This window comes from Ptiloglossa arizonensis, chromosome 3, assembly GCF_051014685.1.
Source record: "Ptiloglossa arizonensis isolate GNS036 chromosome 3, iyPtiAriz1_principal, whole genome shotgun sequence".
In the NCBI taxonomy this organism is placed as follows: Eukaryota; Metazoa; Arthropoda; class Insecta; order Hymenoptera; family Colletidae; genus Ptiloglossa; species Ptiloglossa arizonensis.
Window position 1 is genome coordinate 25104216 of NC_135050.1, and position 19218 is coordinate 25123433.

Here is a 19218-nt window from a genome sequence, read left to right on the forward strand (position 1 = left end):
TGAAAATGACACGTGTTGCGAATAGCACGAAATATATCAAATTATAGAATGCAATTGTATACTGCATCAATAATTTTTTGAACCAAATAACTGTATGCAATACGATTAATTAGAAACCGGTGATATTTCTTGTCATTCGCTGTCATTCGCTTTCTCTTTCGCACATTATTTCAAAATGGCAGTCGCTACAGACGAGCTGAGTAAGTAATCCTGAAAAAAATCAATTAATTTTGCTTAAAAACGTATTTTTCAATAGTAACATAAGCTACATCGTTGATTATAATCTCAGCTGTTTAATAAAAATGTTATTGCTAAGGATTACAACAATTTTAAAGATATCGTAGCTTGTTAAAGAAAGTCAGTTGTCATGCCGTGTTGCAGAAGGCAACTTCAAATACATCACTCCTTTTTCTTACGGTTCACATTTAAATTTTCATTTTACACTTTTTTTTCTTATTTCTGTTTTTTGTATTTCATTTTCAGCACATGTTTATATCTGTCAAATAAATAATACTGTATATACTCACTCGTTTCCTATTTATTGTTTAAACCTTTCTAGTATTCTAGCATTTACTATAGCATTTGAAAAATAATTTTCTTCGACTATAAAACCAAATTACTATCTTGTATCATTTCCACTAATATAATATTTTTTAATACAAAATATATTTATTAATACTGTAGTTTTGGTAACAAATTATTAGATTTTAGAACTATAATAAATCATTTTTACCAGTATATGTCATTTCTTACAACAATTAGACAGAATACTTCAACTAGGATTAGTTAAAATCAATATAGTGTAATAGTACTTAATATTTACGAATAAATTTATGTATCCTTTCATAGATTAAAACATACCAATTTATTGTTTTATTAAAGTCTTGCTGGAACGAGTATTTCTCAGATTGGGATCTGCAGAAACTGATGAACAATTACAGACGTCAGTTTGCAAATTTTTGCCTCCAGTTTTACTTAAGTTATCTAGTGCACAAGAAGGTGTCAGAAAAAAAGTAATGGAGTTATTAATTCATATAAATAGAAGAGTAAAAAGTAGACCCCAGGTTCAACTACCAATTGAAGCACTTCTACTACAATATCAAGACCCAGCTGCCAGTTCATTCGTAATTGTATGATATTATTAAAAAGTATCAAATTAAAAAATTTGTTCTAAAATAAAAATTAATTGTTACATTATACATTTACAGAATTTTACAATAATATATATTAAACTAGGATATCCTAGGATGGAAATGCATAAACAAGCCAAATTAGTTCCAAGTGTTCTAAATGCTATAGAAGGAAAACCATTGTCTCATCAAGATAGGTTTGTTAATAACTAGTTAAATTTTTATCTATCATTTAAACAATAGAAATAAAATAAGTAAATATATTTAAAAAAATATTTCAGTTTAATGCTTATAATTATGCCCGTGTTGGGTCATATTAATGTTCCTATGGATCTAAATAAACGGGCATCTCTTCTTGGTTTACAAGATAAACCTTACGTAGCAAAACAGTTAATCAATTTTATGCTTGATGTATTATTATTGCCTTATGGGTAAGATTATTTATAACATTTGCATTAAATAATTATGCTAATTTAATGCTATAGAAAATTCTTACCATAGATCTGTAGGACAAACGGAAAATCAACAATCAGGTCAAGCAATTGATTGGTCATCATTTCCTGTACCACCAGGATTAAGTGAATATGCATTTAAACGAGTTATAGGTGAAAATCCACCAACAGCAGAACAGCTTGAGCAAACGAAGTTAGGAATTGTTAAATTTCTTGCTGCAGGATTTTTCCCTGATTCAGATATTCTTATAAATTTGATAGTAGCAGCTGCAGATACTAGATTTAGTGTTGCTAATATGGCAAACTTAGAATTGAAAAAGATTGTTAAGTATGTTTTAAAACATATTTATATAAGTTTTATAAATATTTTTTCAATAGAGTGTATTAAGTATACTCAATTTTTTTTTGTCAATCTGCAGTACATTAGACTGGTCTTCAATGCAGTTAGCTGTTCCACTTTATACGTTATTTTTGGGTACTGATGCTTTAGCTACACAAAAAGAAGTTAAGCCAGAAATGAAACGTTTGCCTGCAAGTACCCGAATTCGTCTTAAACTTTTGCATCATCTTTGTCGTGTAACTAAAGCTGGTTTTATTATACCACCATGCATTCAGGTATGTTTAGTGCAAATGTATTACATTTTATGATATTTATTTTCAATCAACTTACAGGTAGTTTTTGATTCACTTTATGGAACAAATACAAATGCCAAGTTGAAGTCACTAGCATTGCAATTTACATCAAATATTGTACAACAGTGAGTTTAATGCATTATATGATTTTTTGTAAATTGATATATTATTTATATTTTAAACATGCTATTTATGTACATATAATAATATATTTAATTCTTTAAGGTGTAGCCTTACACCACTAGCTCGTGTAGCTGGTGTTATCTTAGATGGCATGATAAAATTGATTTCTGAAGGAGTTGTGCCATTACTTTGCGATGACAAAGTAATGGCATATACTATTATTGGACAACTGGGACGAAGAATTCCATCATTGATCAACAAAGATTCAAATTTGTTACGTAATTTATTTGATACACTCATATCGGTAAGTAAGTAATAATAAAATTAACAATAAGTAAAAGAGGTGTGTATTATATTATTAGAATTTTATATTTTGAGCCAATCTTTTTATGATTTTTAGACAGAAGGTGATTTACAAAGAGCAGCGCGGGATGCATTGATTTCTATAACGCCTGCATTTGTACTTAGTAAAGATGATGAAACAAACATAGCTTTGATGAATGATTTACTGTCCACATACATTGAATCACCAGAATCTAACGTCAGGCATGTATATATTCATTAAGTTAATTATTCACATTTTAAAAGCAGTGCAAAATTGTATTTCTTATATAAATTTCATTTTTGAGAACAGATTCGTCGCTATGCATTACGCTGCAAATGTATTTCCTTTTGAAGATGCACCTTCTCGTTATCTTTTATTGTTAGCATGCGGAGATGATAAACATGAAATAAGTACAGAAGCTATGAAGGTTCTGTACAATATTATGTATAAAAATGAAAGTGATAAACAGGATAGTAATCAAATTTTATTAGCAGATTTTCAAAAACTTGTTATTTACATTTATTCAAAGATGCAGACAAGGATGCCTACTTCTAGTAGTGGAAAAGTGAATGTTGAGAGTAAAGTACTCCCTTACAGTATTACTATATTTACCCAGGTAATTAATTTAATGGAGAAATAATTTACTTTTAATACACCACTTTCTTTTATAATAAAAAGTAAAAATTTGTTTTGTTATAGATGATTACTTATCTTCGTATTTGTTTGGCTAAAAATGCTAATGTTACTGTAAATAATGAACCGTTACAACATCCTTGTGAAAGTACTCCATTAATTGCACGTTATCTACAAAATCTGTACAAAGAACAACCAGAAACATTAAATAATTATCTTGATATGATTTTGATTCTTAATAATGTTTCTGCAGGTAAGATTATAAATTGTAATTACAAGTATTAATTATTGTTATTTAACAGTAGTAAACATCATATATGATATATTTTATACAATGCAGATGAGTCTTCTTTACAAGCTTTATTAGAAGTGATTGGTTCTATTCCACAATATGTAACAACAATTTATGAGAAAAAGTTGTCATGGCTTCATTCTTTATTTACATCCAACAAGCCGAATGTAAGGCAATTAGCTGCTAAAATTTATGGTATAATAACTGCTCAGCTTCCTATGAATGACTATGAAGCTCAAATTTCCGAGATTTTGAACATTTTGAATAAGAAGAATTTGGAAGCACAACATGGAGCATTATTGACCTTAACATATATGATGGAAAGGAGAATAATTTCTTGGAAAACTGTCACAAATAATGCTTTGTTTGATTTAGATATTTATATTCAGAGTGTAAAAATGATATGTATGTATATATGTTTCTGTACAACCACAAAATGATTGTATTTTCAAATTTTATTTTGAAAATATTTCTTTAGGTACTTTCCTTCGAAATAGTACAATTTTATTAATGGATGCTGCAATTCAAAGTATTGGTATCTTGGGAAAAACATACAGTTTACCATTACCTAATGAGGGTAAAGATGAACCAAACAAGAAAGCAATTGTAGACATATTATTTTCTGTACTAAATAATGTCAAATTAAATATTAAGGTTCGTTTTATAGCAGTTGTTAGTTATATTAAGTTATATAAATTATTGTAATCAATAATTTATATAAAATTTTTATTTTTACAGATTAAAGAAAAAGCTGCTCTCTCGTTAGGATATTTATGCATAGGAGAAAATTTTCCACATACCACAGAAATAGTGACTAAAATACTTACAATGGTTAAAGAGGTAATTACATACTTATTGATATTTATGCAATTGGCATTTTTATGAGAACATAAATTTTGAACTTGCATTTATGTATTTTATAGACAAAAGATTTTGAAATGCACTTAATTATGGGAGAAGCATTGGTTTGCTGTGTTCAAGGTCAAGCATCTCCAGAGGGACGGGATACTTGGACAACATTACCAAATGAATATAAAGTACCTTATAGTAATGCCAGTACTGAACTTTTAATACGCACAATGGATGAATTACTTAGGATATATAAAGATCCACATCCCAACTTAAGACAGGTATTTATTTAGTAGTACTTATGATGTTACAGTTTCTTCATTTTTTTTATTACAAATATTTTTTAAAAGGCGGTCTGTGTGTGGTTATTAGCACTTTTAAAGCATAATGTCCAAAGGGAATGTATTAAAGAAAAATTTTCATCGTTGCATCATGCATTCATGGACTTTCTTTCAGATGACAGTGGTAAGTACTAGCGTAAGTTTTATTTCTAGAAAAGCAAATTAAAGAATTCTTTATTATTGAAGTGTGTGATTTTAATTGTAGACATAGTGCAAGATATAGCAGCAAAAGGACTTAGTTTGATACATATTAATAGTACAAAAGAAGAAAAAGAAGCTTTGGTTTCTAGTATATTAGAGCAATTTACAAAAGGTGATGCATTTGGATTTGCAGCAATTGCTAAAGTAGCAAATGAAGAATTGAATAAGTATTTGCCCAACATAATTCCACGTTTATACAGATATCAATTCGATTCAACGCCTAAAATTCAACAGAGTATGTCTAGTATTTGGCGTACAATTGTTCCGTCAACGAATAAAACTGTGAGTAATATTTTCGCGAATATTGTCAACTTCCTAGTCATATAATAGTCTTTTACAATTATGTTTCCTACCTCGATAGATTGAACAATATCATAAAGAAATATTGACTGATATAACTGATAATTTAACACATCATGAATGGAAAGTACGTATCAGTTGTTGCAATGCGCTTGCAGATTTCTTAAGAGTGAACGTTCGTTTTAATCTTGCAAAATATGCACCTGAATTATGGAAACAACTGTTTCGAGTAATGGATGATATTCATGAAGGTACCCGATTAGCAGCCACAAATACCACTAAGATCCTTAGTAAAGTAAGTTTTACAAAGTAAAGTAATATTAATTATTTGATTTTTTACTCTTATGAAGAAAATATAGAAACTATATTACTTTTATCATATTTCATTGTATTACCGACGTTTTGTATTAATTTATTAATATAGGTTTGTATTCGATACTCTGATGCTTCTTATGGTAAAGAGGGAGAAGAAGTTATACAAGCAATACTGCCAGTATTATTAGATATTGGGGTTATTCATATTTTGAGTACTGTAAGATCAGTGTCTCTGCAAACAGTATCACAATTAGTTTCAAGAGCTGGTAGTTTGCTTAAACCATCTCTAGTCATTTTAATTCCTGCTCTTTTGACTACAATTGGAGAATCGGAAAATCCTAATGTGTCATATTTAAGTAATGTATACTCAGCAACAATAGAGTCACGAGAAGCTATTGATAATATTAGAGCTAGTGCAGCTAAAGGGCATTATGCTATTGACACAATAACAAAAGTGAGTTGTTTAATGTAAAAAGTCGCACTAAATAAGAATTATATTTTATTAATAGTCTGTATTTATTTCAATATAGTGTATACAGTATATTGATGTAGAGATTTTAAAGGAATTAATGCCAAAAGTGGTAGAATTAATCAAATCTGGCGTGGGATTTGGAACAAAAATTGCTTGTTCACATTTTATAATACTTCTAAGTACTCACTTTAAACAAGAAATACAACCATATGCTGGTAACTAAAAGATTATACCATTATATTTAATTTAAAAAAATGTGAAACTATATCTTCTCGATTTATTGTTCGTACAGGTAAAGTTTTATCGACTCTAATGCACGGTTTATCGGATCGCAATTCTATTGTTAGAAAAAATAATGCAATTGCTATTGGGCATATAATTGGATCAGCAAAACGATCAAGTCTTGACACATTATTTAAAACACTGAACATGTGGTACATAGAACGAGGTGTGTGACCATTTTTAAAGATTATGTATATACAGAATTTACAAGTTAAAAATATTATCTTATTTAACTTTAAATTCTAGATGATACAACCAAATTAGCAATTGGACAAACATTGCAGGCTATCAACAATTATAATCAAAGTATATTGAATGATTATTCAAATATTGTTCTACCTCTTACCTTTTTTGCAATGCATATGCAAAAAACCCGAGGTTCGTAGTGTGATTTTATAATTTGATTTATAAATAACATATTATATTGTCTCTTAATATTTTAATAGAGAATGAAAATATGGTCGATGTATGGACTGATTTATGGAATGACGTAACTCCGGGAACCGAAACTGGAATCAGGCAAAACGTAGAAACAATAACAGAACTTTTACGTTCATCTTTGGAATCATCATTATGGAATATAAAAGCTCAAGCAGCAAATGCAGTTCATACTTTAGCTGAAAAATTAGGCAGTGATATTGATGCAACTGTAAGGAATACTTTGTTAAAGGTGTTAACAGATGGCTTACGCGGAAGAACCTGGGATGGAAAGGAACGACTATTAAATGCACTTGCTACGTTAACATGCAATAGCAAGTATGCATGTAAAATTATATTTCGTTTTAACAATCAAATATAAATACAATATATTGAACTATAACGAACATTGTCAAAAATGTTTTGTTTGTATTGTTCAGATTTTTGAAAATGTAATTTTGATTGTAGACAAGCTCTTAAAGAGGATTCTGAAACATCTATGGTTATAGTACAAGTATTGTATAGAGAGAGTAAGAAGGAAGCTTTAGAATATCGTCGACATGCTCTAGAAGCATTTGCTATGGTCTTGCACGAATTGGACATTGATAAATTTAAAGAGATATACGACATTGCTGAAGAAATTTGGACAACGGTATGTACTATTAATAAACATAATATGGTCAAATTTTTTTCAACTTTGTTACATAAGCATTATATGGCGTAGTTGCCAAAGAAATACGAAAATGAATCTCTCATCTCTGATGAAAAACTAAAGAGGGATGATAACATTATGAAATTATATGAAACTGTTTATGGGATGCTTGGGAAAGCATGGCCATCCTGTAAAGAAACTCAAGGTGATTGCATTGTGCTGTTACTAAATATGAAATATTTATAGTATTTTTTATTTAGCTTCTTTTTGTTTAGATAAATATTGTGTAGAATTTGTAACTCGTTGCGATACAATGTTTCCTATGCAGTCTACACCTATTCAAATATCAATGTTAGCAACGCTTAACTTATTTGTGGATAAACTTGTCTTGTTCAAAGTGAATAGTTCAGAATTGTCGATGAAAGAAAAGGAAATGTTGGATTTGACTTGCGACACACTTAATAAAATATTAAAACATAGTATAGGTAAATATAATTACAAATTCTTGAATGTAATTGAAGATAATGTATTTTCATGTTTTTAGTTAATATGTTTATCTACAAAGTTCTAAAAAACTAATATGAATGTATGTTTTTATTCGCATATTCCTTACAGGTATTTCATACACCAGGATAAGGAAAGAAGCTTTAAACATAGCTTTGTCTCTTGGTAAGAAATTACATGATACTGAAAATACTAAACAATTTGATCAAATGACCGTAATATTTCAAGAGGTTATACCACAATTATCAAAGGATAATGAACCAGAAATTCGAATTAGACTCATGGATATCAAAGAAATATTTAAACTATGAAGATACTGAATAATTTTAGTACTATCTAATCGATGTTGTGTATCTTTAATTTGGTGACTACGTTTTCAGTCATTTCAGAATAAGAGTGACAAAAAGGTGTAATATCTGCCAATTTATTTAATGATACATCGTTATAAACGTGGCTAGTAATAACAGTAACAACAATTGTCTAATAATACATAATTTAAATTTCACTTTAGTACTGATATTTTTTATGGTTTCCTATTTTTTAGTTTGTATTGTTAAAAGATATGAAAAATATGTCTTCTTATGAGTTCTGTGCAAATAGTATATTACAAAAATTATGTTATTCACAAATATTTTCATCTTAAATAATGTTGAAAAAGTTTAATTTATTTAAAAACCTTTTTGAACTGACAAGACTTATATTTAGAACATCTTTTTCTACCATATTTTCGCATACTTATAGGTAAGTAAAATAATGTGCAATATATAATTAATGACTATAATTACACATTATGTACCATTTTTACATAAGTAGATATTTATATGCGCCATAAAAAAGTAAAAAATAAAACAGAGTAATTTTGAACTTGAAATTTGACTGAATAAATTGTAAGTATTTATATTACAAATAAAAGTACAGCAAATGAATTTGTACTCAATTGGGATATTGCATTTCATATTTTTTTATAATTGCTTTTGAAACAAATATTTTCTATTATTCATAATTTTACAGTTCATAAATTAATACAACTTTACTATGTAACACTTATTTAATGGATGTTTCATTTAACTCAACTTTTTAAGTAATATTGAAGCTCCTGGATTCGATTTGGATTTTAAAATACTCATCATTGGTTTTAATTTAGAAAGCAGAGTATTTGAAGTTGACTTTGTTTCATTTTCTAGTAACAATACTAATAAAAAGCATCCCCTATTATATTCTATCCATTGTTCTATGACATCTGCCTCCAAGTGATTAATTAATTCATCTCCAAAAGTAGTTTCACCTTTTATCAGTAATTCTTTATCATTCTGTATGACTTTCTTTAACATCATATGTAAACCTGCATGTTCAACAGTCCTGTGTTCAAGGTCCTTTTCTTTAATTCTTACTGTTGAGTCTGTGATAAATGTAGCAATGGATTTAAAAGCTTGTTTCAGTTTTTCTCCAGTACCTACTTTCAGTATTGCTAAAGTTACCATTGCAATAGAACTGTTAGACATCCAAATTGCTGTATCTAGTGTTACAGCCTCAAGAAGTGAATCGGAAATTGAATGAAGAAGTTCTTCCTCTCTGAGATTAGCAGGTTTTTTACTTGTTTCATTACTATCTCCTTGTTGTAAGTATGTAACTATACTAGGAGGAAAGTAAAAAGAATTTCTTCGAGCTATTAAATATAAAATTACATGTTTTCCATACTCATTTAATGCTATATCTGTAAGATGTTTTTGAATTTCTGAGAGAATAATTTTCTTCACAAGAACAGTGTCATCTACTGAATCAAATAAAGCCAGTAATATCAAATACCCATGTTCAGACATGGAGATAGTTGTTACATGTTCCTTAAGGGCTTTCATTATAATTTTTCTATCTTTATTTGTACCATGCCATATACACATTATAACAATTTTTGAACCAGGTTTAGTCTGAGATAATTCTACTACAGAATCTCTTAACATAACTATTATTTCTGTTCTATCTTCAACAGTACAGTCATTTAAGAATTCTAAAATGACACATTGCACAAGTGTAAAATGCAGAAGCTTTTTATTTAGTATCCTCATTAAATTTCCTTTTACAGCAGATAATGTTGCTGATTTCATATTCTCTGCGTTTTTAAATACATCAGACAAAGTCTTAACTTCTTTATCTTTAGCCTGTTTGTACATATCGCCATAAAATTCCTGTTTGAAGAAAATTTTCTCTATATATGTTGCCCATGTTGTATACATAATTTCCAACAATGGTGCAGATACAGAATGGCTCATAAATTTTACAACTGTACCATAACAAGAAGAAATTATTTCGTGTCTGATTTCCGGAGATCCATATTTTAACATACTCTTCACACAATTCTTGGCATATTTTGATGGAATCATAGTCAAAAGTGAAGGTTTTAATTCATTAAAAATAGCTATTCGAATCTTTGAGTCACTGTATTTGAACATCCACTGAATAATACGAGACATATCATGTGTAAGTATTACTTTACTATAATGACTTTGTAGTAATTCATGTGTCTGTAGAATTAATTTTTTACGTTCTAACTTTGTACAATCAGATCTGCGTAATTTTTCACCAATATGTTTTACTTTAATTGCTATATCATAAATATTAGTCAATTTTTTTGCTTTATATTTTTCCTTCAGTTCCTTCTTCTGTTTCTTAATTTCAAACCAATTTGGTTTTTGCATATTGTTTCCATTTATTGCTTTCATTACATTATATTTATCTTTAATACCATTAGTAACATGTTTATGGTTCTCTTTATCAACATTTATTACAACTTTTTTATACATTTCTCTTTTTTTTTTCTTAATTTGAGACTGGTCGTCCACAGTATATTTAGCGTCATCATTCATATCATTATTGACATTTATTGATTTATTTTTCTTCACTTTTAGTTCATTATCAGTATTTATATTTCGTTTTGCCATCTTATAACGCTCTAATAACAGAAATAAATACAGAATAAATAAAGAGATACTTCTTTTTATTGTAACTAATGCTGTGTTTACGTATACAATGATTCGGCTAACATTAACCGATTAACGTAACCTTTAAAAAAATAGAACTAACCTATCGATTACTTTACTAATTACTCAATATTTAAAACTTTTATCAATTCGTATAATAATATTACATTAAACTAAATGGAAATAGAACTGTGAATAAAAACAAAATTTTCAATTAGACATTATATCCAAAGCCACTTGTACACGTGCATGCATTTACTGCATTTACAAACCGTGACTATAAAGTAATAAGATGTTTACTTTAGTGCACACTTTGAAAGGGAACGTAGTGTTACGATGTGAATTGGGAACTATTTATAAATACATGTACGGTATTACATAATTATTAAATTGTTTAAATAATTGTTTGGATCAAATTACGATATTGTAATTCAATACGATTTTCATTTTCAACATTAACAAAATATTTTATTTTCATTATTAACATAAACAATTAAAAATAGTTGTAAATTGTAAATAAAGTGAATACATTATTAATGCATATATGAAATTTATTAGTCACCAATCATAACAGCGTTATACTCTAAGTGTTAGAGTATAGTTAAAAATTACGTCCAGCTGTTTCACGTGCATTTGAAAATGAAAGCTTCAATTTTTACAAAGTATATACGATATTAAATATAATATTACATATAACTTTTGTTCCGGAAGTACTATTTAATTAACACAAGATGTTTTAATATATAAATTTATAATGATTTAATACATTTTTATTATTTAATTTAGTATAATAATAACATTAATGAACTAGTTAAAATAAAAAGTAATAATACAATTTTACGTTTACAATTATTCGTGTATAAATCACTGTGTGAGTGAATGCATCTGGATGTTTCCTTTCATATGGGCCATTCTTTCTCGCGGAATGATTAATTATTTCATGAAGTTCATTGTCCTTCGTTAGGTATCATGTTATAGATGTATGTTAGTTTTACTTCACATTCCTTCTTTTCTTTAAAGTGCATGTCAATGCATGCACTATCTACAATTTCCGTTGAGCTTTGAATGAATTTCGTTTAATAATCTAACTGATCCTTCAAATAACGTGGCAACAGTCACAGACACGTAGCAAGCTAGGATTCCAACAGAAGGTAACTGATTGCTTTAAGATTCATTTATTGGCTAAGAAGTGTTCTTATTTCTTTGTGCATAAGGCAGAGGAAGTCGATGTAACTGAGACTTCCGTCATTTCCTCCATCTTCGACCAAGAAATGACGCAACACCATTTCAAGTTTTTCCCGTTGTCTTACTATAGTTAACTGTAAAGATCCAACAAAATGTAAGTGTATATAATTAAACTTTTATCGCATTTTATATTTTAATATTTATTTACCCTCATGCAACGATGCCTCTCCATGCGTACGCGATTAATAATATCTGTTATTCGTTTGTTCAGTGGCGTATCTAATACTGGCAGTGCGGTTCGATCTGTGTCAACTTGAACAACTGATGGAACTCCAAACACTGCCTGTACCCATTGTGGAGAAAGTGACAGGCCTAGCCACAGGAACATGTGGATACTATTTTCTGAAAGAATACAAAAAAAAAAAAAAAACTGAATATGTAGAAAAGCTCAGAAAGATAAAGAATGTAGCGAATAGTATTTTTACCAAGTAAATAAGCGCCATCATCGGTGAACTTGTCAATAGAACAGCGCAACATTTCTGGTAATTCTATATCATGCGGATCGACATCGTGTAACGGAAGTAATCTCGGATAAGTGTACACAACTGATATTGAGATAGGCATTGTTGCAACTGCTTGCATAACAAAAGATCTATCATCAATAGTCATATCAGCACCTAAAAAATTTAATTTATAATATTATTTCTATTGTAGTAATGACATTTTATGTTTGCAGTAATAACATTGATTCCATTTAGTTACTATCGGATACTAATTAAATAAAATATAAAAATGTAAGTATACCTCCAGACAATGCATCACTTTTTAACAATGAGTTGATGTAAAGTGGGAGTAACTTCATGCACTCTGGTAATATTAATTGACCAACATTAGATGGAGAAGCGCAATGTTTTCGGTATGAAGCCAGCATATTTGCGCATCTTGCAATTAAATTGTCCTTGACAGTTTTTGGAGTTGATTCGATCAATTTGAAAACACCTAAACCAATATTAGTTCGAATTTATAATGGTCAAAATACTTTTGATTAAATAGCAATGGTTTAAATCTCACTTTGTTTGGAGAAGAAATTTATAATAGCATCTAGGTCACACGCTCGGTATAATTCAGCCATTTGAGATGAAGTTTTTAAACTAAGATTAATGATACGTAATCTTCTGATTCCGCTGCAAGAAGTATATAATAAAGCTGCTTGAATATATACACCTTCGTCGTCTGTCAATTTATCATCATGCTTCACTTCTACAGCAATGGCCTGAAATATTCCATATAAAAATTTGTTATACAGTATATAATATAATACACAATGAAAACTTATATTACAAATAATTCTACCTTGTTGCAATCTATACTAGCTAATTCCATATCCGTTGTATTTGACATGAAAAAATGTCCGAAGAAATCAGTTGCTCGAACACCAGTAGATGTACGTACACGCATAATAGAATCAAACGCAATTGGTCTACTAATGTTATTAATAACGTCTGAAATTAAACGATCACCATCTATGTCAGCCTAAAAAATGAAAAATTAGATATGATACATATTTTCCACTTTTATGTTGTAATATACAGGACGTTAATGAAAACATGGAACTTTTTTCACTTCTCGTGGGAAGAGAAATTGAAGTCTTTCACTATTTTGTAATATGAAGATTCGTTAAAGAGATATAAGTTTATGTTTATATTTTAGCCAACCGATCTTGCGGCCATTTATGCACGTGCTCACATATGAGAAACACATGTCCATGTGTTAACCTGAGTAAAAATTGTAACTGCTAATACCTCGATAACGAAGCTTCAAATTACAAAACGAAAAAAGGTTTGTTGATTTATACTGGTATGAGAAATTATAAAAATGGTCCCACATTTTCATTAATACCTTATATAACGTCAATATTTATTACCTGGAAATATGTGTACTTATAAATTTCTCCACCAGTTAATCTAGAAATTTGACCTATTGTTGCAATGTCCACATACGAATTATTAAAAATAAACAAATCTACAGAACATCCAGCACCTACACAATCTTGTCCTAAGTTATTGTAAATGTTATTTTGTGGAGCTAAAGAGGAGAATTAATTTTACATTATACAAAACTTAAAATATTAACTTATAAATGGTATTATGCGAATGATTTACCTAACACGGTTTTTTCTTTCTCAGTTCCGAGTACTTTACGATCATCACGATTTTTCAGTTTACCAGGAGCTTCAGCAATTGGCAAAGAGGAGTGGAAAACCATTAATTTTCCAGCACAGTCTGAAGCCTTAAACGTTAATTGTGAAAGTTTAAAATGATTACTGAACTTGCCTTAAATATTTCTGTTTGTTTTATATTGTATGTAATTAAAAATTCTTTAATGCATAAAAAATACCTGCAGTGCATCTAACCCAGCTTGTATTGCAGGCGCAAGAATTGTTTCTGTTTCGCGAGTATCTGCAAACATTGCTGGTATTTGTGTCATTAAACCATCAATAACTGATTCGCTTTCTTCAACGTCGCATAAAAATCCATCAAGAAGTGGCATAAATACATCTTGTATGTCTCCCACAACCATCATTTGAGGTTGAGCAAGGCAAGAGTTAATGTTGTAAAAGTGTACTGTATTATTATATGTTATAAATCCTACTTTCATATTTGTTTTCGATTGACCAGCATCAATGGGTAGATTCCGCAAAATTGATTTCATTTCCATACAAAGAAGATTGACTAAACCAGACTTAACTGTGTTGTACGATACATCGATAATGAACACAATAGCTGGTGGCTTTGGATAAACATTGTTCTAAAAAAGACATTCCAGAATTAAATTAACTAAATTTATTTATAATAATAACGCGATTGATTAACTATCAGATTGTTTGAATCTGTTTCTTACTTTGCAATAATCTTTTGTAGCAATGTATTCATATGTTCCTAGCATTAATTCTGGTCTTTCATAACGATCCATGCGTTGACCAGTATGATCCAAATGTTGAAAGTACTCTGCTGGAACTACATTAAGAAGAAAAAAGTAATGATTATGCTCACAAAAATAATAGAAAAAAAAATAGAATTTTACCTTCTGTTGTTGCTTTACAAAACATGCACTGGAATCTTCTGCCTGCATCAATAAATTGCATGAATGGACTCATGTATGCTTTGCACCGTATGCAACGAACTGGACCAATTTCTCCCATATCTACAATGGCCGGTTCGTTTTCGCCTTTCACTGTACGAGCCATTGGACTTATTATAAGACCAAACGGAACATTCGTCTGCAAATAAAAAGTATTAAACAGACTATGTAAAATTAAATTGATAATTTTATGTACTCTGTGTTCAATTTACTTGTTTTATAATATCTGCTGTGGTAGGAACAGTGTACATAGTAGATCTGATATATCTAGGAGACGCATTTCCTTGATCCTGCGTCACAAATGTGGTGGTTACTGATGGTGGAACCAAACCCTTTTGATTTGTTACAAATATACCATCTCTGATGCTTCTTTGATTATCTTGCATTACTTGAATCTTTACGAATAATTATATTTAAAATTAATATGAGATATCAATGCATAATAAGATGACAATAATCTTTAATCAAATTTCTTACCGGGCTTGGCATCTGTTCAGGATCCAAACGTCTAGCTTGTTGTGGTTGAATACCTGGTTGATATCCACCCGGCGCACCAAGTGTACCGCCCGGATATGAACCTCTTTGAGCATTGTACATGTCCTGCAGTAAATAAGAATACTTAATGTAATAGAATATTTCTAGTATAAGAATGGTTCAATTACTTTAAATTCACATTAAAAGTATTTCTGCAAACATACATTATTATAGCTTTGATATCCTGTATGTTGATAGTTTGGCATTGCACCAGGTGGATTACGATTAAATCCTAATGGATTTCCCATACTTTGTCCCTGCATTGGAGGCCCAGATGTGTACTGTCTTTGACCCGATTGTGGTAAATTCATGGCTGGATTTATCATTTGCCCTACAGGTTGACCAGGTACTGGAGGGTGTACTTGTGGACTAGATAAATTTTGTTGTCCTACTAATGGTGGCCTGTTAAAGCTTTGTTGATTTGTTAATGGGGGTGTAATAATATTTTGTTGACCCGGCATTGGAGGTGGAGATATATTTTGTTGACCCATTAATGGAGGGACAGATAGACTTGATTGACCATGTAAATTAGATATAGGCATATTTGTTGGTTCTAGATAAGAATGACCAGATTTTTGTTGCCCTTGCAATGAAGGATATTGTTGTGTTTGTAAAGGTGGTCCTGGAAGTGGAGGACCAGATAGATTTGACTGTCCTTGTAAAATTGGGCCTGACAAATTCTGTTTGGACAATGGTGGTCCAGATAAATTCTGTTGTCCGTGTACTCCTTGTGTAAGAGTATTGTTATGATTTTGTTGAGTTGGTAATGGATGTCCAGGTAAATGTAGTTGACCTTGTATTAATGAGCTAGAAAGACTTCGTTGTTCAGGTAAAGATGAACTAGACATATTTTGCTGTCCTTGTAAATTAGATAAATTTTGTTGTCCTGGTAATAGTGGAACTGTAGTTTTTTGTCCTGTTGTTGGTGGTCTGACAAATTTTGGTTGTCCAGAAGATGTATCACCAACATTCCCTGTACCAAGTTGACTTGGTAAAGGCATTCCTGTGTTGAATCCCTGTTCAGAAGTTTGTCCAGGATAATATTGTCCAAGAGTAGTTCCTGTAGAATGTCCAGAGAATGGAAGACCAGACTGGGTCTTAGAAAGATTTTTTGAAGTTGTTTGTTGTATATCCTGTACAGAAATAGGGGGTCCAGATTGTCCACCAGGATCTGTTTGTCCACTAGATTCTGTTATAGTAAAGTGCATGTAATGTATATGTTATCAATTCCATTATTTAATTATTGTATTCTTTTATACTGACCACTACCTGGTGATGTTGCATCTAATGCACTATTAATTCCATTAATATTTGAAAGTGTAGATACTGTTGGACTACTTTTGCCAGGTAAAGGTGGTGGAGGATAATTTTGCTATACATAAAATAATACGCGATTTAAGTTAATATACCAATTAAATAACAAAGAATAATTTTAATATTAGTACAGTTATTTAATTTAATTCTAATTACCACAGATGGTGGTTTTTGTTGATCTCCCAAAGACATGTTTGTCATTTGATTAACTATATTGTTTTGACTTGATGGTGGTGACATCATATGTGGGCTATTTGTTGATAATTCATACTGAGTATTTACTGAAAAATAAAATATTATATTGGTAGAAAAAGAAATGTATTCCAATAAATGAAAAAAAGTGGGTCATTACCTTGTGGTTGTACATGATTCATGTAATACCGAGCTGGAGATTCATGTAAATTAGTAAGAGTAGGTCCTTGTATTGGTTTCTGATTCATTGTAGCTCCCTTTAAAACATTTGATGGAAGATTAGAATTTAGTTCCTCATAAGAAGATGAAGTTGGAAAACCAGGATAATAGCCTGGTTGCTGCTGTGCCTGTTGCTGCTGTATATACTGGGGATTCATTTTTTATCCTAAAGAAAAAAGAACAAAGAATTGTATTATATAAGTATTTATAATGTTTTGTCAGTCATCTTAACAAATTTGCTTTTTTTTTCTAGAAAGATTATTTACTTGCATAAAATTACTTATAAAATGGAGTAACATTTCATTTTTATTTTCTAGTTTATATATATACTTTTATATTAAATAATTTATATACATTAACATTTATATTAATTACATACTACATATATGTACATGTAAAAAAAAATAGTATAGTTTAAGAAACAGAACATATTTAAAGTTCAACATATTTATAAAATAATATTAAGTATATAATGTTTTATATAATGTTAACAGATTGTACAGAATATTTGAAAAATTACATTCGTAAAAGAATATATTTATTAAACAAGAGGCGTTTATTTATTGCATGAACTAAATTTACATAAACATATATTTAACGTGCTTACTGGTACGTTTATAAATTTGTAAATCAGAAACAGACGTTCAAAATATGCTACGCATTGACAGACGTAAGATAACCTATACAAAATTAAATTTACGATTAGCATCTGTTATATCAGATACTGATTACCTATAGAATTTGAATATTGGTCATCCGAAAACATTAATCCTTTAATGTGAATTATCAATAAATATTGTTACTTTACAATAACAAAAGAGAATAAGCCATTTTGTATACGGTAATATAAGCGAAGCTACTCGAACAAGAAATTCACTGAATACTCATGAAAAACTAGCTACTTACTTCGTGTCCTCAAACGTATTTGAACCATAACAAAAGTTAATATTTCCACAAATGTTTACACTAAAATGAAGAAAATGTATCTCGTTGCAATAGTGATTGCTGCCGATGCCACGTAAGGTGGCATTGCGCATGCGCCTGATGCACGTTGACGAAACACGTCATAATAAAAATTAGACCATTGTCAAAGGGAAATTTAAATTAAAACATAAATGTGTTTTGTTATAGTGTATATTTATTATTCAAGAAAAGTTTACTAAGTAATCGAATAATGGAAAAATCATAAGCATTTCGCAGAATATTAATTCTACTGTGAAATAAAATATGCGTTGTAACTTTATAACTAATCTGTTGGTACACTTGAGTACACTCGGTGACACGACAGAAACAAGATATAGAATAGATGGTTGGTATCAACATGATCTGAAATACCAACCGCGTTAAGTATTCGTGATTTTGAAGCGACCCCATACACAACTGAACTACTGGAGGTTGGTAAAGGTTGTAAACGTAGAAAACTTCTTTCTATACTGTAAATTCCTTTTTTGATAAGTGTACCTTTGAAATAAGGAAAATAATAATTATTTATTGAACGCATTAATGTAACATTTGTTTAAGTTTTATCGTTTGCATAGTAGGTGTGATAGTTACATTTTCATATAAAATTTCATTTTATTCCAACAGAGCGTAAAATAATTTTGAAGTTTATTTCGTGTGATATGAAATGAAATTTTCAACGAATCTGGAACTATTGATTTTGCAAATAAAATTTACAACTGCAGTAAATTAGTTTTTCTACCAAGTTTTGATCATTTTTATAATTAAACTTTACTT

At 29.7% G+C, this 19218-nt stretch overlaps 3 protein-coding genes across 3 annotated transcripts; 1 reads left to right on the plus strand and 2 right to left on the minus strand.

Annotated features, from left to right (window-relative positions):
- The first annotated feature begins 110 nt into the window (after nucleotides 1–110).
- Nucleotides 111–8430, plus strand: LOC143144433 (proteasome adapter and scaffold protein ECM29). Its single transcript, XM_076306831.1, has 27 exons — nucleotides 111–200; nucleotides 883–1130; nucleotides 1209–1327; nucleotides 1412–1561; nucleotides 1632–1910; nucleotides 2002–2197; nucleotides 2255–2340; nucleotides 2441–2642; nucleotides 2739–2884; nucleotides 2973–3279; nucleotides 3363–3549; nucleotides 3637–3993; nucleotides 4067–4242; nucleotides 4327–4428; nucleotides 4512–4718; nucleotides 4788–4902; nucleotides 4984–5261; nucleotides 5341–5574; nucleotides 5704–6048; nucleotides 6125–6281; nucleotides 6359–6514; nucleotides 6595–6726; nucleotides 6795–7104; nucleotides 7234–7417; nucleotides 7490–7622; nucleotides 7693–7902; nucleotides 8033–8430. Exons 1-27 carry the CDS (start codon nucleotides 176–178, stop codon nucleotides 8230–8232), a joined length of 5241 nt encoding a protein of 1746 aa, XP_076162946.1. The 5' UTR covers nucleotides 111–175; the 3' UTR covers nucleotides 8233–8430.
- Nucleotides 8431–8866: 436 nt separating this feature from the next.
- On the minus strand, nucleotides 8867–11190 carry Peng (Pumilio and CPL domain-containing protein penguin). The gene is made up of 2 exons (XM_076306832.1): nucleotides 11000–11190; nucleotides 8867–10868 (listed from the first exon to the last, which is right to left on the minus strand). The coding sequence occupies exon 2, from the start codon at nucleotides 10855–10857 to the stop codon at nucleotides 8986–8988; it is 1872 nt and encodes a 623-aa protein (XP_076162947.1). The 5' UTR covers nucleotides 10858–10868; nucleotides 11000–11190; the 3' UTR covers nucleotides 8867–8985.
- Nucleotides 11191–11630: 440 nt separating this feature from the next.
- Sec24cd (COPII coat complex component secretory 24CD) lies at nucleotides 11631–18506 on the minus strand. The gene is made up of 18 exons (XM_076307021.1): nucleotides 18388–18506; nucleotides 17423–17647; nucleotides 17227–17351; nucleotides 17020–17128; nucleotides 15921–16945; nucleotides 15700–15822; nucleotides 15435–15617; nucleotides 15166–15361; nucleotides 14983–15098; nucleotides 14479–14889; nucleotides 14244–14370; nucleotides 14006–14166; nucleotides 13435–13614; nucleotides 13153–13354; nucleotides 12886–13080; nucleotides 12567–12758; nucleotides 12290–12483; nucleotides 11631–12215 (listed from the first exon to the last, which is right to left on the minus strand). The coding sequence occupies exons 2-18, from the start codon at nucleotides 17637–17639 to the stop codon at nucleotides 12072–12074; spliced, it is 3900 nt and encodes a 1299-aa protein (XP_076163136.1). The 5' UTR covers nucleotides 17640–17647; nucleotides 18388–18506; the 3' UTR covers nucleotides 11631–12071.
- Between the last annotated feature and the right edge of the window lie 712 nt (nucleotides 18507–19218).